Here is a 23,795-nt window from a genome sequence, read left to right as displayed (position 1 = left end):
CCAAACATTAAATAGCCTACGAGATATGTGTAGGCTAATGACATAAAAAAAGGCCTTTGCATTTCCTCATCTCTGCAGTGCATAGGGGTCTGACAGTCAGCGGAGGGAGGCAGATGAAAAAAGTCTGAGGCAGGCAGGCTGCCAGGGTTGATAGGGGCTGGGCTGATGACAGCATCCTCCGCCGCACACCTGACTGACTCCATCAGATGCACAGATGATGATGATGATGATGATGATGGAGCTCTCTACACTGCCGGGTTATTCTGCTGCCATTTCGCACGTCCACTGACACATGTTCTACAAATGACTTAATCATTTGTTTTACTTCAATTGTTTTTGCCGGAGGTTTTCGTTTTTACGCGTGATCATTCAGTGGATGGTGTGTTCGCTTTGCTATTTAGGCTACTGTGAATGCTGAGTGGTCGGCTCGAGGTGGTCTTTGTTTTCCTGGAGCAGCGAACAGGAGTGGACTGATGCTGCTGCGTCGCTGGTAGCCTGAACACCAGAAATGGGTGTCATCGACCCAAGGTTGCCAGTCGCGGTTCGTTCTTGGACCAGATTTTTGTTTTGCTTATGATAAATCATCTGCCCAATCCAGGTTTTATACATCTAGCCTACAAGTTGCTACACTGAGCAGGTAGGCTAAGATTTGGTTCATTCTTATCTGTCTGTGATGAATCCGCAAGCTTATAGCCTTTTGGTTTCTGCAGCCTATTTGGCTGGCTAACAGACTAATAGAGGCTATTTCTGATCCATCCATCATGCGTAGTGCGTCATCTTGATTGTCCGTATCAGTTTCCTCTTGCGTGGATCCCGCAATTGTCCACACATCATGCAAGGCTAAAGAGTACTAGGAGTCCATTTTACTGTGCTAATATGTCAGAGACACCATGTCTCACTGTCCACATAACATATGTCTGTTTTAGATTTATATGGGACTTATGTAAGCAATCCTAGTATGCCTGTAGCATAAACCAAACACATAACATAGCAGTAAGTACGCGCGCGCACACACATACACACACACACACACACACACACACACACACACACCCCAAGGCTTATGAAACATGCTAAACAGTGAAAGTGGATAGTATCCATATGCCACACTCTGCTCTTTTTAGAGGAAGAGATTTATTCTCCCTTGACGTCTTATTCCAGACACAAAACTATGTAAGACCAACCTCAAACATTATGATTCATTCTTTTTGCTCAGTTTGCTTTTAAAAGGGGTGACATATTGAAAGAGGCAGTGACAGGAAGTCAAATCGGTATGGCAAGCAACACAGAAGCTATAGGCCTAGTTGTGAATGTAGAAAAGGCAAAGGTATCTTAAGAGAAATGAAATGGGAACTATGCCCATTTTCAACATTTCTACATGTTATTCCTATGGTCTAAGACAGTCCAAAAACATTATCAAACATGAACAACTGTCTCCCATCATTTGGGTGTAAAAAGAGTAAACAAAATCTCCAGTCTCCCATTCATTGTCTAGGGAGCAGCTCCAGACTTTAGTCTTGCTTATCTATTCTGGGATAAGAAAAAAAATCCCTCTGGGTTGTTTGCGTTTCATTAAAGCAATCCCAACCGTCCAGGGTGGTGCTAACTCCAGATGCAGCAACTGTGCCCTTGCAAAATACATAGCGGAGATAGCGGAATGGGAGGGACCCGCCGGATGTCAGGCTTAACCCAGCAAAGTACATCTGTTCAGCCAGACTACTACAGTTTGATACTTACAGTACTTCTCTTGTTTCTGGCTTTGAGAGAGAAAGTATCTCATTTTCCAAATACTAATTGAACTTTCCTAGGCCATGGAAATAACATATTGAATTCATAATTCCCTGATAGTAGGTCCTTTTTTTTCTTTCTTTATTTGTCAGTGAATTACTGCAAAACAGCTAATCAATACAGGGTTTCATTTGATCATTGCTTTCTTCTCCTATGTTCCAGGCTTCAGTCAAGCAAACAAATGCTCCAATCAATAGCTTCTGGACAGAGTCTGCCATAGGGAGGATATCAATAACACGCTAAAACACCTGACACACACACACACACACACACACACACACACACACACACACACACACACACACACAAGCCATGGCGCTGGAGAACTCGGTCTTCCCCTCGTGCCCGGACTCTCTCTCGCTCCCTGTGGAGGAGAAGGTGGAAGGGGAAGAAGTTGAGGTGGCCACTGAGGCCACCGCCTCCACCGGAGTCTTCAACCTATTGGGGGAGCTGGGCCACGTCGTCACCACGGAGACAGCACCGTCACCTCCACCCTTAGCCAAGGTGAACAGGTCCTTCCAGGCCAAGCTGGCTGAGCGGGAGGCCCAAGCCAATGAGCCCAGGAAGAAGACCCAGGGAACGGAGAAAGAGAGGGGACGATTCGGCTGGGGTGAGTTACTCTGCATGTAGTCTCTCATTGCCAGTCCTTCCTCCACAGCCCTGCGTAGGAAGGTCTGGCTAGTCCACACAACATTCCGGGATGGGAGAAAAACAAATCACAATCGTCTTGGATGGTGCTAAGCGCTGGACGGAGCAGCGGTGCCCCTGCAAAATAGCCTCGGGATGGAACTTTTGTATGTTCAAAAGTTGTTTTAGTCATGCAACGGAAAACTCAGATTGGACAGATAGTCTATCTAGCTGTCTGGATTTACCCTGCAGAGATCTGAGGAGCAGTTAACCATAGTTCTCATAAATCCACCGGAGTTTAGAATGCCAACACAAAGAACAATCCCGGAAGTGGAACGTCGTGGATATAGACTACTCTGCATGTGACCTCCTGTCCTATTTAATGATGAAGAAAATGTTTAAAAAAATGTTATGGCTGCTTTCTATTCACTTCATTCACGTCTGGAGAAAACTGAATGAAGGTTGCGATTACATCATTACTAGTCTTGCAATGCCAGACCTATCTCAACAGCGCTGTGGAGTAAGGTCTGGCAACATGAGCATACACTGCTGGATAGAAGAAAAGTCTGTGTTGTTTGCGTTTCTTTGAACCAATTACAATCATCTTGGGCGCGCGCTAAGCTCCAGACGCAGCTGGTGGCTCTGCAAAATAGTCTTGGGAAGAAACTTGTTTTGGTGGAACTTACACTCCGCTAAAGAAAAAGCTACATACAATATTAAATGAAGTTAACTGTTCACAAAATACAGTAACGTGAGCTGTCTAAATTAGCTGGATACATGGTTAAACCTTATATGCTTTTACCAGTGTATCACCGTGTGTACTTTGTCCACAGCAATCCCACCAATTGGTCCCAAAACTTCCCAGTTAGAGAGGAAATGCCGTAAACATATTCTTTGTAAATCTTTACAATCATTCCCAAAAAGAAACAAGCAGACCTGCCTTGTTACACGATCCAAATTTTCTTAAAAACTTGCCATTTTCAGCGTGTAATGTTGCTCAAAGGTATCTGTTGCTGCTCCTTGATGCGACCGGAGTTAACGTAAACACAAAGAAAGCAGAAAGTGAGGGACAGTCGATCCAGACTACAGCATTACTGACCCCTATGGGTATATCAATTTAACCCCCCCCACACACACACACACACACAAATAATTGGATATTCATTGTTTTTATGGCAATACCTTCCAGGAGCACAAAAATAGACAGTTAAGCTACAGCGGACCTTTCACAGACATTAGTCATAGGGCGTTTTCACACCGACAGCCTTTAGTTCGGTTGAATCGAACTAGAGTTTGTTTGCCCCGCTGGTGCGGTTCGTTTGGGCAGGTGAGAACGTGGCAATCGAACTCTGGTGCGCATCAAAAGCGGACCAAACAAGCGTACCGAGACCTGCTTCAAGAGGTAGTCTCGGTATGCTTTCATTCGAACTCTGGAGCGGTTCGTTTGTGTACAGAGCAGACGTAGTCACGTCGCTTGGGAAACAATGTCTGATCATTTTAATGAAATGAGCTGGTTTGACCACTAGACCAGAACACAGGACCTTCTTCCTGTATTTACTTTCTTGCTCCCGCCCCCAGACATATCCGACCAATAAGAGGGCTGGACGTTCTTGCCTGATTTGTAATGACGCATTTTGGTACGCTTGGATTTTTCCAGGTGTGAAACCAAACCAAACCAAACCGTCCGAGGGCAAAAAAAGTTTGCTACTCACCAACTGATTCGGACCAAAGCAAACGAACTACAGGTGTGAAAACGCCCATAGAAAAGGCAGAGACACTGACCTTTTGGGCTGAACTATTGCTCTAAACCTTAAGCAACCTGGTCTCACAGAATTCCGTGAAATGATCACGAACTGTTAACACCGCATTACGTGGTGGTGGCACGGAATGTGTGAAAATTCCGTGTGGTCACCACGGAAAACAATGCCAATGCAAAGTCAATGAGAAGATGACGTAGCATTAGGAACGATTACGGTAGTGAGTATTATAAAAGCCCGAAAATCTGCGTAGGGAAGTTGGTTGGGGTGGTGGATGGGTCAAACACAGGACTTTCACCCAGGAGACCGGGGATCGTGTCCCGCGTCATGTTTTCTAAACCCAACCGTAACCGTCCCATTCTTCTTTCCTAAACACAACCGTCCTGTTGTTGTCCCGCATCCCGTTATTGTTTTCCTAAACCCAACCGTTTATTGTTTTCCTAAACCCAACCATCCCGTTCTTCTTTTCCTAAACCCAACCGTCCCGTTGTTGTCCCACGTGTCATGGAAACGTAAGCCCACCCACAAGCTTTTCCTTAACTTAAGGGGCCCTGTTCATTTCACGGAATTCTTCCGTGGGCCCATCACGGAATTTTTTGCGATTCCGTGAAACTGCCACAGATTTTGAGTAAAGGGGCCGTGTTCATTTCATGGAATTCTGTGAGATCAGGTTGACCTTAAGATATGACTCTTTAGGTTGCGTAGGATGCATACTGATTAATATCCATTGTTGTCGTCAAGGGTAAGAAAAAAAAGAAAGAACAGAATAGTTTTGCAACCTGCATGTGTCATAATCTTAGTTGTGGCTGGGTACACCCACAGTAAAAAGGCTCTCTACGAAGAAACAACATCATCAGTTCCCTTTTGGGATGTACAGTAACTAAAGTCCAATGTAGCTTTTCTTCTCCGAGTGTTTGATGATGTTGTCCTGTCGTACTTCATGTCCTCTCTTTTCCTCCCTTTTCCTCACCCGTCTGTTTTCATTTCTGCTATCTATCCCTTATTTACCAGGTTGACTTTCCTCTGAGCCACACTGTATCTCTCCAACTGATTTTTTCCCCTGGCACCTCATCAAATCTCTCTATGTTCCTTGATTCAACCCGCATCCTCTGACTGCAGTCAGAGTTATATCTTTAAACAAAACCTTTCAGAAATGTAGAAAGGCAGCCTTGTATACATTTTTTAAGTATGCTAAAGGGTTTTGAATGGGTTTCCTGGAACATAAGTTTATGAAACTAAGACACCTGCGAAGACTCTTTAACTTAACCTTAACCTTGTTTAAAGCATAGAAAAGCACCAAAACTCATGTTGCACGTACATGCATATTTTAAACTCAAAAGTCTGTAACCACATTGTGTTGCTTCCCCTCTCTCCCCGTCTCTTCCCCAGTCCGGACTCGGCGTAAGAGACAGCGCTATGTGGAGAAGAACGGCCGCTGCAACGTGCAGCACGGTAACATGCGGGAGACTTATCGCTTCCTGACTGACATCTTCACCACACTGGTGGACCTCAACTGGCGCTGCTCGCTCTTTGTCTTCGTCATGGCCTACGCCGGCACGTGGCTCTTCTTCGGGGCCATCTGGTACCTCATAGCCTACTGTAGGTAAGATCGTTAAGCAAAGGGGGTGGAAGACGTTTATTTATTTAGATCTCTTCGCAGGGCCGTAGTACTTTGAGTCCGGAGACGGACTCAAGACGTTTTTCTATTGTCTCTGACTTGTCTTGGACTCGTTGGTATTTGGACTCTGACTTGCCTGGGACTCAACCATTGGACTCGCCAAATATTGTAGTTGATCTCGACCAAGTCCAGCACTATATGCTTTTTTTTCAAGTAACTTCATCTTTCAAAACAATCATTCATCAAAAGTGATGAAGTGCACTTGTTCAGAAAACAGGTATTGGTTTAATTCAAAATCCATCTAGAACAGGACATTGGTCCTTGGTATATGTTTGGCTGCATCATATACCTCAATCGTCAGGCATCAATCATTTTCATTTCGGCCACAGACGCAACATCAGCGAGCACTTTGTACTATGAATTCTTCAGGACAATTAGTTCAAGAATAAGTTCAAGAATATGAACATGTCAGTTTTTTTAGTGACACCTGTGTTGCTTGTTATATGTTACATTTTCCATCGGCAGTCCAGAATGTTCTTGTTACACCAGAACAACATGTAAAATGTGAAGTTACACCTCAGCTTTATGTGACTTAAGTGAAATTATTATACTTAAAGTTAATATGTGTCCTAATTTGATCCTTTCTTTCTCAGTCTTAACTGTCTCTCATTTGGACTCGGTCTTGACTTGGACTCAAACCTTTTGGGACTCGGTCTTGACTCTGTCTCAACTAGTCCTGGTCTTGGACTTGTCTTGGACTCAACAAAGGTGGACTTGGCTCCAGCCCTTCGGTCCTGAGCCATAGTGGAGTCTGTAGATTTGTATTCTGCTTGAACACTACTGTTGCTAAATCCCAATGATAATGAGCAAGAAAAGCCCTATAGCTCAAAATGACTAACGTATTTAATTGATTTTAAAAATCACTTTCAGACATTGTGGTAGCATTTGTAGTACGTAAGAACAAGGCTTTCCTTATCTCTAGGCTGAGTGTTCCGCCTTGCTACCTAAAGCAATAGTTTTACATTTTGGGTAATGTGCTTATTCACTTTCTTGGCAAGAGTTAGATGGTAAATAAATATGAAGCTACAGCCAGGTGAAGGATAGCTTAGCTTTGTTTAGCCAATACAAAAACATACAACATATAACATATTTGTGAGCTTCAAAAGGGCTGATAGGCAGATTTGTTTTTACCTTCGGACAGAGCCAGGCTAGCTGTTTACCCCTGTTTCCAGTCTTTGTGCTAAGCATACCTAACCTTACATGCCAGATGGTTTGTTTCACACAACCATCTGGGAAGTCATTTGTAAAAGGGCACGTTCTTTCAAAGAAATACAGGTGGCATGTGATTGGATGAACCATCTGTCTACCATGTCCACCATTGTTGTTTTGAATGAAGAGTGTGGCCGTCACATACACCTTTACCACGCCTGTAGCTGCTGATTAGTTCAGTCGGCTGCTGTCTGGACACACACATTACTTGAAGCCTGACAAGATGGATTTTTGTGTGATATGTCATCCTGTGATTCTCGCGTGATCTTGTGTAAAAGTAAAAGTCTCGCATTGCCAGACCTGTTTCCACAACGCTGTGGAGTATGGTCTGGCTACACCACAGATGCATTCTGCGATAGGAGAAAAACAATGCTCTGGGTTGTTTGCATTTCTTTAAACAAATCACAATCGTCTTGGGCAGCGCTAAGCTCCGGACGCAGCGACAGTGGCTCTGCTAAATAGTCTCGGGAAGGAACTTGTTTTGGTGGAAATTTTTTTATTTTATTTTAATTATTTATTTGTTTTATACTTTAATGAGCCCCAGGGGGGAAATTACATTGTTTTCACTCCGTTGTTAGAACACACTACACACAGGCCTGAAATAAACACACATGCTCAGGTCCTATACATGCACAAATGGAGAGATATCAAAGTGAGTGGGTTGCGACTGCTGGACAGGCGCCCCGAGCAGTTGGGGGGTTCAGTGCCTTGCTCAAGAGCACCTTGGCAGTGCCCAAGAGGTGAACTGGCATCTCTCCAGCTACTAGTCCTCACTCTGTACTTTGGTCTGTAAGTGGACTTGAACCTGAGACCCTCCTGTTCCCAACCCAACTCCCCACGGACTGAGCAACTACCCCACAAAAGAAAATGCCACATACAATATTAAATTAAGTTAACTGTTCACACAATACAATAACATGAGCTATTTAAATTAGCTGGATACATGGTTAAACGTCATAGGTTAAAGCTAGGTCAAAGCTATCCGTCTCCTGGCACTAGCTTTATACAACAGACTGATATAAGAGTGGCGTTACTCTACTCATCCAACCAAGAAAGCAAATAATCATATTTCCCAAAATGTCCTGTAATGAAATCATCACGAGGCAGCACTACCTTTTTAATTGCTCGAAGATGGAGGATGATGCTGTGTGAGTGATCAGCATTGCAAGACATTTCTGCCAACGACGGCTAAAAAAATAAGGCCCATTTTTCAGCCAAAACAGATGACTGAGCAGTATTAATATTATAGTGTATTTCATCATGATGTACCTCTTCACTTGATGTGTCTGCTGGATCCCCGCTCTAATTAGCTAACGTTTTCGTCTCGTAAAACTGTGACCTCTTGATATCAATTACAGGCCACCTGAAGCTGTGCCAGAAAGCTGTCGGTGTTATTGCAATTCCTTGGTCACCAACACAGGTCAATAAAAAGTTATATATCGTAAAAATGACTTAACACCACTTTCATCAATTAGCTCTCCCTCACTGGCTGGAGCTGTGTTAATCAGGGACATTAGCCTGTGTAGAGAATCATTTGAAAGAAAATCTGCACACTCTGACTGTTAGTAAAGATGCTGTGTGTGATGATATATGATGGGAAAAGTCGGTGTTTGCAGCATCGAGAAAAAGTGACAGCGTTAATGTCAGGTTAATCAATATGAGGGTTTACTTATTCATTATAAGATATGAAAGGGGATTGTAAATATAAAGGGACAGACGAGTCGTCATGCATTTATTTCTGCACCTCAGTTCTAAGAATATAAATCTTCTCGCCCTCTGTCTATTTTTCACTCTTGACACCCACTTTGTCACCCTCCCCCCCCATCTCTTTCTCACACTATTCTCCTCCTTTCTTTCCTCCCCCGAAGGGGGGATCTGGACCATCTGGAGGATGAGACGTGGACACCGTGCGTCAACAACGTCAATGGCTTCATCTCGGCCTTCCTCTTCTCCATCGAGACAGAGACCACCATTGGTTACGGCCACCGCGTCATCACCGACCAGTGTCCAGTGGGCACCATGCTGCTGCTGCTGCAGGCCATCCTGGGCTCAATGGTCAACGCCTTCATGGTAAGCGCCAGGGCGAGACATGGGAAGATCATATTCAGAAATTGGTAGAGCATGCGCCCATATACAGAGGCTCAGTCCTCAACGCAGCGGCCGCAGGTTCGTTTACGACCTGCGGCCCTTTGCTACATTTCATTCCCCCCCTCTCTCCCTTTTCATATCTAAGCTGTCCTGTCAAAGATAAAGGCCTAAAATGCCACAAAAACGTTGAGGAAGCCAAAAGACCAGGAATAACAAAAAAAAGGAACACTGAGACAAAGGGGTACACTCCACACACTAACACAATACAATGATCTGACAACAGACAAAGACAACAAAGAGACTAAATACACAAGGTAATGAGGTGAAACAAGGGACAGGTGATACGAGGGCTCAGAAACAGGTGAAACAGGAAACTGAAACATACACAACCATGACACATATCTTCTTTAATGTATCTTTTTACGGTATTTGCATATAACTGATCCACATGTATTTCATATAAAAATGTTCAGAAGAAACTCAGCTTTCTGTTATAGTGAGGCCAAAAAAAATTTCTAGAGCAATGTGTAAAGAGATAATTTGGCGCCAAAGCTGAAACGTTGATGTTGGCCTTTTGAAATTCCCTAAATCTCTTTTGAAAACAAACCTTAATTTATGATGTGTTGTACGAATAGTTTCGGTGTTTAAAATGAGTTTACCAAAGTCTTAGGTTATATTTGATTAAATAAGTAAATAAATGTTTGAAATGAAATTTTGTAATATCGCTTTTTGAGTAGGAGTTTTGTCAAACATCGTTTGGATGCGCCGGAGCGTCTTTCGTCCTCAGAGGTATAAAGAGCCCCTTTTATGCTTTTTCAGATTTTTCCTGTCTTTTAGTGTGTTATATATTTTTTTGGTGTATGTAATAGATGTATAAAGAACAAAAAAACACATTTCACTCCAAATGGAGCTTTCTTGCCCACATTCCTGTTTGAAATTCCTCAATTAGTGACGTCACTGATTGAGAAAGCCAGCCCAGTTTTTCATACTATGTGCTGTACAGCCTGCCGCGTGGCTTGTTTGAATTTGGTTGACCAATCAGAGCAGACTGGGCTTTTCAGACAGAGGAGCTGCAGCAATGGGCAGTATGAGTAAACTAATGTGTTTTTTGAACATCAAAGCATGTAAACTTATTCTAGTAAACCCCAAGAGTACAAATATGGTGCTGAAAAGGAGTATAATAGGGGCTCTTTAATATTATTATTAAAGAAGATTTATTGTGTTTATTTGAGAAAGAATAATGTTATTTCCCTTCCTGCATCATACACAGTATTTTGATTTAGAGTTGGAGAATTTCACCTACAGAGTAACTTCTTAAACAAATGTTTCAACATTTTGTTATGAAACCTAAAAATACAGGACATAATCATAGAAAAATATCCTTAACATACTGACACTGAATTACTGCTGACCTAGGTGAGGACTTCTAATACTTACTGTGTGTGCAGATCTTAGTCTAACACATAGTGACACGTAGAAAGAAAAAGAAAAAAGAAAAGAAAAGAAGAAAGCATATCAAATTGGCTTTCAGATTCGTAGTCAAATGTTCAAATGATCTAATTCCATTTAGCCCCCCGTCCCTTTCTGAAAGGCACCTTAATAAGCTAAAGCAATTGTAAATACTGTTTGACCTGTGTCTGTTTGATTAGAAATATGCCTCCTGTTAGTTCAGCAGATTCAAATCAAAAACTGAACACATCATTTTTTCTGGAGCCTAGAGAGAAGAGTGTATGCATCAATACTATACAGACCAAATGACACAAATTCAGTGCAGATGCTTTGCTTCCTGAAAAAGAATATTTACTTTGAAAGTGCTGATGGAGCTTGAATTTTCCGACCAAGTAAGCACTCTTCTGATGAGGATGAATCCACACACCGACATCTGAGCAGAGTCATGTTTATGCATGTTTGCGAGCTGGAAACATGCCATATTAGCAAGTGGGCTGTTTTACTATGCGTATAAAAACAATATTGAGTTTGAGGTTAACTCAAGTGTCAGTACTGTGTTTCAACAAAACTGGAAATAGCCGGTTCTATTGAAAAAAAGAAGAAGCTTTGTTTGTATTCAGCGCTCACAATGAATGTTTACAGCCGTACAGTGTATATCAGTTTTAACTTTGAAAAACCAAAGATGTGATTCATTTTTCACATCTCTTCTTTCAGGTATCTTCCCACAGGCCCTGAAAACTGCAGTCATCAAGCCACTGTTAAAAGAGAACAATCTAGACATCACTAATGAGCAATTATAGGCCGATATCAAACCTTCCATTTTTAAGTAAAACCATTGACTTGGAACAAAGGAAAGGATCCCTCATTTACAGAAATTCTGTAAATAAGCGGTGATGCGATAGCAAGAGCAGAGTGCACGATTCTTTCCTTTGTTCCAAGTTGATATTTTCCAACGCACCTGCACAGAAGAACTTTTGGATGTGCGAGTTGTTTCTTCAAAAAAGTAAAATCATTGAAAAAGGTTTAGTTTTTTCACAACTAAACCTTTTCTTGTCACTGAACAACAGTTTTGATGCCTTCCAGTCAGGATTTCGACCACACCACAGCACTGAGACGGCTCTTGTTAAAGTGTTTAATGACATCCACTTAAACAGTATTTAGTATTACTTGATCTCAGTGCTGCATTCGTCTGTCTCACCTCTCGCTCCTCTCTGTCCAGGTCGGCTGTATGTTTGTGAAGATTTCGCAGCCCAACAAACGGGCCGAGACGCTGGTGTTCTCCAAACACGCCGTCATCTCTCTGAGAGACGACAAGCTGTGTCTGATGTTCAGGGTGGGCGACCTGCGGAGCTCCCACATCGTCGGGGCCAACATGAGGGCTAAGCTCATCAAGTCTAAACAGACCCAGGAGGGTGAGGCTACCACATAGGACATTAGTTAGATAGCATTGGTACACATTGTACTCCCTACCAAAACTGTACTACAGCATCCAGAGGTGGGGCGCATCATAAAATTATATTGATATTGGCAACCCTTTATAAAAAACATCATTAATAAATGGCAAATTGATAGTTAAACTTGAGTTAATTGTTATTTTCTGTTAACAGACAATGAAATTATGATTTTAAATGTGTACTAATTATTAGTATGGTTATAATGTATGTTATGTTATCATTAGTTTAGTGTTGTATCAAATAATTAGTTTCTAAATGATTAAATAAATATGTAATACTTTGTAAATGGTAATTGTTTTGTAAACCATCTATAAACATTTGGATGGCAATCATAAAGTAGCAACTAATGCTTATAATAATCTGTCAAAGTTGCAATATGTAATACTGACAGCTAGTGTTTAAAATAGTTACTGCAGTACAAATTCAAAATACTGGAGAGAGTCGTCTCAAAGTTCACGGTAGGTTGCCAGGCTGAGACCGCAGCATCCATAGTCTCACTTTGCCAGACCGTCCTCCAAAGCGTGCTGAAGGAGCATCCACAACAATGTTGCTAGACCCTTATCTCACATAGCCAGACATTACTTCCCAGCACAGCGGAGTAGCTAACGTTAGATGCTGGCTATATTGACAGTCATAGAAGCCCGTGCTCACGTGGAGTGCTAAAAATAACGGACAGACAAACTTCCTCGGCTTAGAATTACAGTAGGAACCGCTAAAAATAACACTACCTTGCCGTCCTCTCCACCCGACTGAACGCACTTTATTGGCTTAAAGTTACAGCAACAATCGCTAAACACACTGCAAACTCACGGTCCTCTCCAATTTTCAGCCCCCCTCTTGGCTTAAAATAACTTACCGTTGTCTGCTACGGCCACTGAACAGGCTACACGTTGTAAACAGCCATGGTCCGCTTGCCTGGTCCTCCTGTAACGTTAGCAGTTAGCAGGGTTAGCATGGCGGCGTTAGCCAGGACCTGTCGGGATCACTTTACTGGCTGTGTCTCAATTGTTTTTGTGAGTAACCAACTCGGGTACTCTAGCTATATAATTCAATGTGAGTACACGAATGTTGTAATGACGTAAAATGCCCGTCCCTTGTAGTCGTGATAAATTAGCCTGAAGCTAATGCTTACCTGTTCAGGAGGAAGATTAGTCAACTTGGCGTCCTTTTGGGCTCTAAGCTGTCTCCATCTTTCAAATACAGCTCCAATATTTACCCGGGTTTTGATACGTCTCTGGTCACGCAATTGTTAGAAACGTGTTTTTTTTTTTTTAGGTTGGTTAGAATCTATCTCCGTTGATCCTGTTCATTTGTTTGCTGCTCATGGCTGTACTAACGTTACAGCTGTAGCGTGCTGGGTTAACGTTTTTACAGGTACATCTGGCAATCCGGCCTGGCTGTCAAAATGGGCAGTTGATAACAACACACAGGCCAAAACACAAACAGAAATTCCGTCATGGAACGGAAATTTCAAAAGGAGAAAATACTGGCATTAGCATTGTTGTAGTATTATGAGTAGCATTTTGTCAGAAAAGATAGTATTTCAACTTAGCATCTTTCCTTTATATCTGATAATGCATTGGGGTCATTTTTGGATTTAGGCCTATTACAGTAAATATATTACACATTGGACCTATCTATCTCCTTTTATAATTTTACCATTTGATGGTTGTTATAAAGCGTTACCAAGATTTTGTTTTCAACTGCCTTTAGATAATCCAGAATTATAGAGCAGCCTATGGTTATACTCAAGGGTGTAACTTTGGATTCAACATTGGGGGGGTTGAGATCTCCAACTATCTAGGGAGGTCCCGGGACATGTCTGCATCTTTTTCAAAAAACTTGAAAAATGGCGGAAAAAGCGTCAAAAACTTTGAGAAAAAAAGGCGACAAACTTTTCCAAAAAACTCTTGAAAAAGGCAACAAAAACGTCAAATATTCCCCCCAAATAAAACCTTGAGAAATTTTTTGAATTTGCTGTCACCCAATCAGGAGGATCTTGATTTATTTATGAAGAAGTTTAAGTTTGTAAGTTTATTTGATTAGGACAATGCACATTAATCAACATTTCTGTAAATGCGGCAGTGTTAGCCAGTCGGCTAATTTTCAACTGTAGTCCTAATTACCTAGTATGCATGTCTCTTTAAGAAGAGCCTCTGATCTGAACTTTTTCCTCACCTCCCATGTGATTGTCTCCTCTAGGTGAGTTCATCCCTCTGGACCAGACAGACATAAGCGTGGGCTTTGAGACGGGCGATGACCGTCTCTTCCTGGTCTCTCCGCTGGTCATCTCCCATGAGATCGACGTCCATTCTCCCTTCTGGGACATGTCGCAGGCCCAGCTCGAGAAGGAGGACTTTGAGATTGTGGTCATCCTGGAGGGAATGGTGGAGGCAACCGGTGAGGAGAATGGGTTAAACATTAGGAAGTAATGAGAATGCAAACATCATCCTCCAATCATCCATCTGTCCCTGCTAAATCATTTCGTCTAACCTTTAAAGCTTTAGGGTATAACTTTTTGTTATTATTGAACGTCCGTTACATTCAAGCCATTGCCAAATGAGTTGTTACAAAGCTAATTAAGACTATCAGCTCCACAAAACTCTCTCTAGTTCTCAATATGGCTATGTTCAGAAGATTTTGTCGTCCGGTGACTTTCGCACAGGAAATCGAGTGAAGATAATTACCTCTTCTGAAGAGTCCATCATGTTTTTTTAATCTTCCATGTCCTTCTTGGCTACTAGCAACTGCATAGAGGAGGGGTGGGGGTAGTGCGCGGTCACAGGAGGCTTGTATCATGTGGACACGCTGACAGTTTTGTTGTCATTACTTAGAATTCCTCATGGGGGAGACATTAACTACGCACTATAGCTTTAAAGTAGAGCTGGGCGATATGGAAAAAAATCTAATATCACGATATTTTTGACCAAATACATCGATATCGATATTGCGGCGATATTGTAGGGTTGACTATTGGTGCTTTCACGAAATATTACACGATGAGGGTTTTGATAAATAATCATCAGTAATGTGGATTTAATGATTAAGTGGGTAAAGACAAATAACAGAACAGCTAGAGCAGTCTGTGAAGTTCAGAAAATGACATCACTTTACTGTAATGCAGCCTTTAAAACCAGGAAAAGACTTGTATCATATCACGATATTACCATATCCAAGATTTAAGACGATATCTAGCCTCATATACCGATATCGATATAATATCGATAATTGCCCAGCCCTACTTTAGAGGCAGTTAGGTCAACTTGCAGGCCATCTTAAAACTCTGTCAGTTGTGTGCACAAGACAGATAAAATAATCAAAGATTATATGTTCCTATGTTTGCACATAGTATGAAAATGTACAATCACTGTGCAGTGAAGGAATACTGGAAATAGTGATACATGTAGCCTATTGAGTTACAAACCATATAAATAATTTCAAATAAGAATAATTTATTACTAAGGGTTTTATATGATTTGTTGTAGATTTAAAATGTTAAACATGTTCTAAAATATAACAACTTAACAGCATTGTTTTGTATGGGAAATAATACCTTGCAATTTAATTTGACTGTAAAGTTCTAATGGCCTCTATGTTGTTAATGCATGTTTGGCTGCAACAACAAGTATTGAGCATTAAGAAAATGAATATTGTAAATGCATAGAACTCTCTGGTATTACAGTAATGCCATCACTGTTTTACAGAAAGCAAACCCTGTCCAAGGCTGTCCATTAGAAAATGAAACTCCCCTTCCAGGATGTCTGAGTTTAGATATGCAATTTATTGTTTTAGCTCTCCATCTCTACTCCTTTCGGGAAGCTGTTAGAACTGTTAGAATGTTGTGATTACAAAAGAAATATATATATATAAGTGAATGTGTTATATAACAGGGAACAAAACCGGAGAGTAAGTGATCTTCAGAGGGATGTTTTTGTGTTCGTATACTGCATGTTCTCATCACTTAACTATGAGGCACTGACAGCTTATGGACTAACTCACTGTTAGTCACACTTTGCTCTGGACTCGCTTATGAAGCTCAAAAGACCCCCCAGTCTCAAGAGCTCTTTTTTAACCAAATTTATAAATAAAAAAAACTTGAAGAGGTCTGGGTTCATTGAGTTTAAAAATCAAACAGAGTCTGGCAGTAACAAATAGTAAGTTACCTGTACCGAGGAAGGATTGAAATAGGCCCTTGTTTATCTCTTTGTCTTATGTTAGATTCATTCTAACAGGATAATATAGCATACTCAACTGTTTCACACTGTTTGGCAGGAATTCATTGTATCAGAGCTATTCATGATGCGTCTTCCATGAGGTAAAGGTGGCCCCCCTTTTGGGAGTGAATCTATGTACTCATCATTGTGCTTGTGTTTGAGTGTGCAGGGATGACGTGCCAGGCGAGGAGCTCCTATCTAGCCGAGGAAGTGTTGTGGGGTCACAGGTTTAGTCCCATGATGTCGCTGGCGGAGGGCTTCTTTGACATTGACTACGGAGCCTTTCATCACACGTTTGAGGTAACATCTATGGAAGACTAGTCTCGCATTGCCAGACCTTCCTCCACAGTGAGGAGGGTCTGGCTAGTCCACACAGCATTCTGGGATGGGAGAAAAAACGTGCTCTGGTTTATTGCCATTTCTTTAAACCAATCACAATCGTCTTGGGCGGTGCTAAGCGGAGCCCCAGTGCCTCCGCAAAATTGTCTCGGGAAGGAACTTGTTTTGATGGAACGTGTACGTTCAAAAGTAGTTTTAGTCGTGCAACAGAAAACTCAGATTGGACAGATAGTCCAGCTAGCTGTCTGGATTTACCCTGCAGAGATCTGAGGAGCAGTTAACCATAGTCCTCAGAAATCCACCAGAGTTTAGAATGCCAACACAAAGAAAACGTAAGGTTAACAGACATCCAGCTGAAAATGAGGGACATTAACAATCCCGAAAATGAAACGTCGAAATAGACTAAAAGACAACCACAGGCTAATACAGGAGTGTTTGATTTGGTGACCTGGGTGAGCTGTCGCATATAAAATAGGGATCAAATCATGTGTAAACCAAAGAGGTCAACTTGTGTGATGAGCCTTTTTTTAAAAAGTAAACGTTTTGGGCTTTTTCCACTGCCTTTAAACAATTTATCAGAAGAGGCAAACAAACCAATTCTTCCACCGACTACCAACTACAAGTGTTTGAGTAGGAAACCTGGAACAACTCATGCTGTTATCCCTATTCCTGTCTCCACCTACATGTATAACCAACAGCTGAAATCTCATGCTTGTTCTCTTGGGGTTGTTGAAAGGCATGCTGGGAAATGCAGGAACTCTAACTGAAGTATTTATTTCATGTTTATTTTGGTTGGTAGAAGTACATATCATGGACCAAGGCCATACACCAAAGCCTGTCCCTAGAAGAGCTTTCATACAAATGCACACAGGAAAACACATACACAACAATGCAGAGCACCAACAGTAACACAATAACAACATGCTAAAAATGGAATAAAAAGCACCTGATCACGCAGGACTTTATGTTTGACCTCTCTTTAAAACCGCTTCAACCTGAGTTTTCACATGTTGATCCCCAAAGTAGGTTTTACTCAGAGTTGTAGAAATACACGAGGCAGGTGGAGGAGAAAAGAGAATACTTATAAAGTAAGTTACATTTAAGGTGGTAGGTGTCATAGTTTTACATTTTGGGAAATACACTTATTTGTTTTCTTGCTGAGACTTAGATGAGAGAATTGATGCCACGCTCCTATTTGTCTGTTAAAGCGTAACTCTCGCCAAAATGCAACCTAGGGTCTTTTTGTGAATGTACCAGAGTCAAACTTTAGTTTAAAAGCATAATTAGGATGGAAGCGCCACTTTTAAGATTTACTGTATCTTCATTTTTCGGTCAAATGGCCTTTTGAATGCGAGTGCACTTCTATGATAGCATCAAAATCAACATTTTTAAAACACTAAGAAGGCTCAACACAACATGAAACTTTGCTCGAAGTATCACCAGGGACCACACATGAACTCAAGCATTGAGAACATTGTTTGTGTACACAGAGTTTACTAAAAAGAAAGGTTTTGAACGACTTACTTTAGCAGTTGTTGTTTCCCGGCGCTACCATCTCCAACGTAACCGGGAGGAGAGTAAAGATGGAAAGCTCCTAAAGCTTAGTTCCATATAAATGCACGGATAATTCGTTGTTTTGTCGTTAGTGAAAAACAATATTGACCTTGTAGTTGAAAAAGGAGCCTCATATAAGAATTACATTTCCTCCTATGGAGTCCGTTCATTCGCATTCGGAGATTGATTCTTACTAAACTACTAAAGTAAGTCGTTCAAAACCTTTCTTTTTAGTAAACTCTGTGTACACAAACAATGTTCTCAATGCTCGAGTTCATGTGTAGAGCCCCTGGTGATACTTCGAGCAAAGTTTCATGTTGTGTCGAGCCTTCTTACTCCGGATTTCCACTAAATGCAGAACGTCTGCGGACCGGCTCCGCTGCGTGTCAGCTGCATGCTCTGCCGTCCGTCAATACCCACTAGGTCCGGATTTGTTGCGGCACGGCTACCATGACTGACAGCTGTAGTCACGAGGACCCACAAGATCTCGCAAATTCACGTAGAATAGAACCACAAAACAAACAACAGTTTGTTTCCATCCAGAGGAGTAGAGGGGAAACAACTCTGTGCTGTGTTTTCAAGGTGTAGTGCCGGGAAATATGATCCGCCGTGAGCACAGTGTATTTTATTTTGAAAATTAACCAGATGTTTTATTTTGTTTCTGTGCTCGACTTCCTGTCCCGCATCTGAATTGTGCTGAATTGCTGTGGAGCTCTCCGGCGTCCGGCAAAAATAGAAGCTCTGCGTATCTGCTCCGGAGGGCTTCGGACCGCTGGAGCTGGGACGCAGTCGTAATGCAGCCGTTCCGCAGTCAGTGGAAATACACACATTGACTTTCAATGGAAACCTATTGACGCAGCCGTTCCGCAGCCGTTCCACAACCGGTGGAAATTGGGGGTTAGTGTTTTAAAAATAGCTATTTTGATGCTATCATAGTAGTGCCCCTATCACTCCCATTCAAAAGGCCATTTGACCGAAAAACGAAGATACGGTAAATCTTAAAAGTGGTGCTTCTGTCCTAATTATGCTTTTAAACTAAAGTTTGACTCGGGTACATTCACAAAAAGACCCTAGGTTGCATTTTGGCGAGAGTTACGCTTTAAGGTCATGACACACCAACCAGACGGCCAACCCTCGGCAGAAAAGATGAAGGCCAACGGCCCCTTGGACGCACGACGGCATGGAACACAACGAACAGACTCAAGTCACTGACCTCGCCAGACTGTCCGACGGATAGCTCAGTTGGTAGAGCAAGCGCCCATATATAGAGGTTTACTCCTCGACGCAGCGGGCCCGGGTTCGTCTCCGACCTGCAGCCTCTTTGCTGCATGTCATTCCCCCCTCTCTCTCCCCTTTCATGTCTTCTGCTGTCCTATCAAAATAAAGGCTGAAAATGCCTATAAATAAATAAATATCAAGCTACCACCAACAGCTGGTTAGCGTAGCTTAGCTTAGCATAACGATTGGAAACAGGGACAAACAGCTAGCCTGGCTATGTCTGAAGGTAAAAAAAATCCACAAGGTCAAAGTCAGAAACACTCCTGGAACGCATTCAACTCGGTTGTGACGTCATTCCCAGCTCCAGCTTCCGAGGTAAATGGAACGCACTATTACTGTACAGTCATGAGAGTGGTATCAATCTACTCATCTAACTTTTGGCAAGAAAGCAAATATTAAATAATAACTGTATTTCCCCAAATATAGAACTATTTATTGTATTCTATCTATTTATTATATGTACATGTTCAATTTTATTCACAAAAATTAAAAGAAAAGTACAATCATAAGACATAATGCAAATATGTGAAATGGGACACCCTGGTAAGCTATTTGAAGCTTGTGCATAGGGGGACAGACACTAGCAAATAATACATATTTTAAATATTATCATATTGTTTGGATAAAAAAGGAAACATTTATTATACAATATAATTTACAACCTACAATAAGAACAAACCCAAACTACCCTAACCCTACCTAAGTGGTCCCAAGACATTAAAACGTTAACACTTGTTTAGAAATATAACGCTGTGGCTTCTTCTTGCCATCTTGGTAATGACAATATCTTCATCAAGTGGACATGTGAACTGAGAGTATAGTGATTTGACCATAGATATAAAACAATCTACAAACAAACAAGTTGTACATATACATAGATATATTGTGTTATATCTATGGATTTGACGAGGTCTCATGTTTCCCCTCCCCCCAAGGTGGTCTCGCCCTCCTGCTCAGCACGAGAGCTGTCATTGGCTGCAGCCAGACTCGACGCTCACCTCTATTGGTCCATCTCCAGCAGGCTGGACGAAGAGCCCACCCTGACCAACCAGGCGGCCAAGCAGCCGGACAGCGGCTCAGCCAATAGCAAAGGAGGGGAGCCCACCTTCATCGTGGGAGAGATGACGGACATCCAGGAGCAGACAGGACTGGGCGAGCTGAACGGCAGCGTCGCCACCGACCAATCCGAATCAGAGGCCTAGAACACAGAATGTTCACAGAGACCTTCAGTATATCACCCCCTCACCACAATAAGTTTGCAAATCTTTTCTTTTTAGGGCAAATGAGTAGTTTAATTAGGCCCAGTTCTACAGCGTATGCCATATCTTATGTTACCATATGAGAGTTTATTTCTGGAGATTTTTCTGTCTTTTATCTCTATGTTGATCTTTGTAACACATGTACTGTATGTATGCTATCTTGTAGCATTGTCTCGTTAGCTCACCCTTGCCTATATCTACATTTAAATGACAACACAAGGCTTCAGGTGGGGTCAACAATAATAAATTATAATATATATATATATATATATATATATTCTTTGGACCAAGGCAGAATGTTGTTTGTGCAGCATCACATTTGTGAATTGTTCACATTTAAAATAGATACTGTGCATAGAAGCTTTATTTTTACCTGCGCATGAATATCACTAGATGATACTGAAGTATAGAATGAAATTGTAGAAACCTCAAATTTATTTAGATGCAAAGATTGTTATGAGAGTTATTGAAAATAATGCAGGCGTTAACAGAGTGGGAAGGTAACACCCAGTATATTTATATAGAAACTTCATTTGGCTACAGACCATCATGCGGTGCTAGAAAAATGTCTGAAATATATATTTGGCTGACAAAAGATTATAAAAGTGGCCAGTGGACAACAAAGCCAACCCTCTCTCACTCCCAACTCCTGAAATACAGACGCAAAAATCACCCTTTAGCATCTGTATGAGACGCACCGGGCAGAGCAACAGCTCGACCGCAGCTCGACCGCAGCTTGTCCACAGCTCGACCACAGCTCGACCGTGACGTTGTAAGACGACGTAGTGTGAAGAGCACAGGACTTACACCGAAGAGACTGAGGTTCATGTCCCGTTCCTGTCCCGCTTAACACTGAAACGTACAATTTGTAACCCCACTCAACCAAATTTTTTAAATGGCGCCAAATTGGACCCGACCCAGAGCGTCAACAAGTGACAGGAAGAGTCCAGATCAAGCGTGAATTAGTTGAAAGCCCCACTGTGTCTGACTTGAGACGCTAAAGGACACTTTTTGCATCAGTAACAAATGCCAAAAGCACCTGACCAAGCATCACTTTGTTTTGTTGTTTATGTGTTGGGAGTGAGAATGTGTTTCCTGGCCTCGGTGTAAAGGATATCTTATCTTCTGTAGGCACAGAGTATTATGTTTGTTTGTTTGTTAAAGAGTAAATTCACACCCGGCTGAAAAGCAGTGTTTTGCTGCCCTCTCTGGTTAAAAGTTTCTGGCATGTTTAAACCCTCTGAACACACCCCCAACAGTGATGTCACTGGTTCCGTAAGTACACCTGTACATCACTGCAGCGAGGTGATCAGTAAAACCGCTGGAGGTCAGCAAAAATGAGATTTAAGTTACTCTTCAACACCAGTGTGAATTAGCATTAACATACATAACATTCCTAACTGCACTCTCACATAATGGTGACTAGGTTATCTATCTAAAACCTTTAACATAGAGAAAGGTTAACACTTGGGTGTGTCCACGTGTGTAGCACAAGGATTATCTATGTTTCCTTCCCAGCCAAGTAGAAATGAAAAGCACAACAGTGTCCTGCTTAGTTCAGCCCAGAGTCCTGCTTCTGCTGCTGTGTATACTGTATATGTGGCCATTTCTACTTGATGTTTTTACTATGTAATATAACACATCTATTAGAATTAATAAACTGCAGTATATTCCAGAACAACTGTCTCAGATTGTGTGATATTCTGTGGAGGGGCTACATACTTAAAAAGCATGCTACATGTGCATACTGTGAATACTGAAGAGCTGAATGAGATGCATGTTTGATAAAGAAAACTCGTACAAATCAAACATGTGATCTGACAGACATTAATGTAGCCGTAACAATTAAATAATATGATATATAATACAATCATAGGGGCCATTTTTCTAATGGTGATAGAGTATTTTGACATTTGAGGTATTGCTATTTTTACTGAAGTAAAACACCAGAATACTTCTTACATCATTGAAATTAAATGAAATTAACATACATAAAACATAATAAAATAGGAACTTAGTTGTAGTTCTGTTTTTGTCTGGAATGAGACAAACAGGTGGAGTATGGAGAGTTTACCTAATTTTATTTGTGTTGTTCAAAATGATTATTACTGACTCATAAATGAGGAGACACTGAGAGTGAACCTATTGGTCATTAGGAGAAGAATGTTACATTTTAATTGCTGAACATGACAAGTAACTAGTAACTGTGGCTGTAAAATGCATTTACTGGGGTACAATATTTAACTCTTAGATTTTAGTGAAGTACCCTTTGCTGTTTACCTTTTTATTTTAATTATAAATAATTTCCTTTTCCACCCTCCTAAATTTGAAAAATATGTAACCCTGTTTACGTGAACATATGGGTTTTAGCTCACAAGTCCAACAGAACATTTATAAGAGATTATGCAGAATGTGTACACATGCTGGCAGTTATATTACTAACAAATGTACATGTACTGAGATACAAGAAGTATTCCCATTGGCGGCTTTGTATGTTTGTCTTTCCTGCCCAATTGTATCACCAAAATTGTCATGGGTGGTCTGTTTGTTTTTATCCCTTTTTATTAAATTAAATGTATTACAATTTGTATTATTATAATTTTGTAACAATTTCATATCTTTTTTTAATCCCGTTTATTCAATAACTTATGTATCTATCAGTTTATCTTTTTCTATTATTTTCTATATATATATATTTATTTTTTAAAGGAAAATGATGTATACTTGTTGTGCTGTATTATGTACCCCAACTGTGATCCCAATAAAAAATGTAAATAAAAAAAAATAGTGAAGTACAAGTATAAAGTAGCATAACATGTAAAATAGTCAAGTAAAATAGAAGTACCTCAGAATTATACTTAAATACAGTAGCCTACTTAAGTGAATGTGTACTTAGTTACTTTCCACCTCTGGTGTTAGCAACGTTTATGATTTATCTCTTGACATATCAGTGTGATGAAAGTGTGACAATTTGCTCAGCCACAAGCTGAAGTTGGCTTAGTGTATTCAAACAACCCTTTTCTGTCCTCAACCAGTCACTGATTATTACCTAGGAGGTTACTATTTGGCTAAAGGCCTATACTGAACATACAGAAGCCCCG

General features: G+C 41.2%; 1 protein-coding gene across 1 annotated transcript; it reads left to right on the top strand.

The window, feature by feature from the left end:
* Positions 1 to 233: 233 nt before the first annotated feature.
* kcnj9 (potassium inwardly rectifying channel subfamily J member 9) lies at positions 234 to 22,329 on the top strand. The gene is made up of 8 exons (XM_078263554.1): positions 234 to 637; positions 1,951 to 2,398; positions 5,562 to 5,775; positions 8,928 to 9,129; positions 11,816 to 12,008; positions 14,253 to 14,450; positions 16,434 to 16,564; positions 20,371 to 22,329. Exons 2-8 carry the CDS (start codon positions 2,101 to 2,103, stop codon positions 20,635 to 20,637), a joined length of 1,503 nt encoding a protein of 500 aa, XP_078119680.1. The 5' UTR covers positions 234 to 637; positions 1,951 to 2,100; the 3' UTR covers positions 20,638 to 22,329.
* The last annotated feature ends 1,466 nt before the right edge of the window (positions 22,330 to 23,795 follow it).

The sequence above is a fragment of the Sander vitreus genome, chromosome 12 (assembly GCF_031162955.1).
Source record: "Sander vitreus isolate 19-12246 chromosome 12, sanVit1, whole genome shotgun sequence".
In the NCBI taxonomy this organism is placed as follows: domain Eukaryota; kingdom Metazoa; phylum Chordata; class Actinopteri; order Perciformes; family Percidae; genus Sander; species Sander vitreus.
The sequence above is the reverse complement of the archived record's forward strand: the minus strand, read 5'-3'. Positions and strand labels throughout refer to the sequence as shown.

Coding starts and splice junctions, on each gene's coding strand:
- kcnj9 (XM_078263554.1), top strand. CDS start 2,101: ATGGCGCTGGAGAACTCGGTCTTCCCCTCGTGCCCGGACTCTCTCTCG. Junction 2,399..5,561: donor GAGGGGACGATTCGGCTGGG/GTGAGTTACTCT, acceptor TCTCTTCCCCAG/TCCGGACTCGGCGTAAGAGA. Junction 14,451..16,433: donor GGGAATGGTGGAGGCAACCG/GTGAGGAGAATG, acceptor TTGAGTGTGCAG/GGATGACGTGCCAGGCGAGG.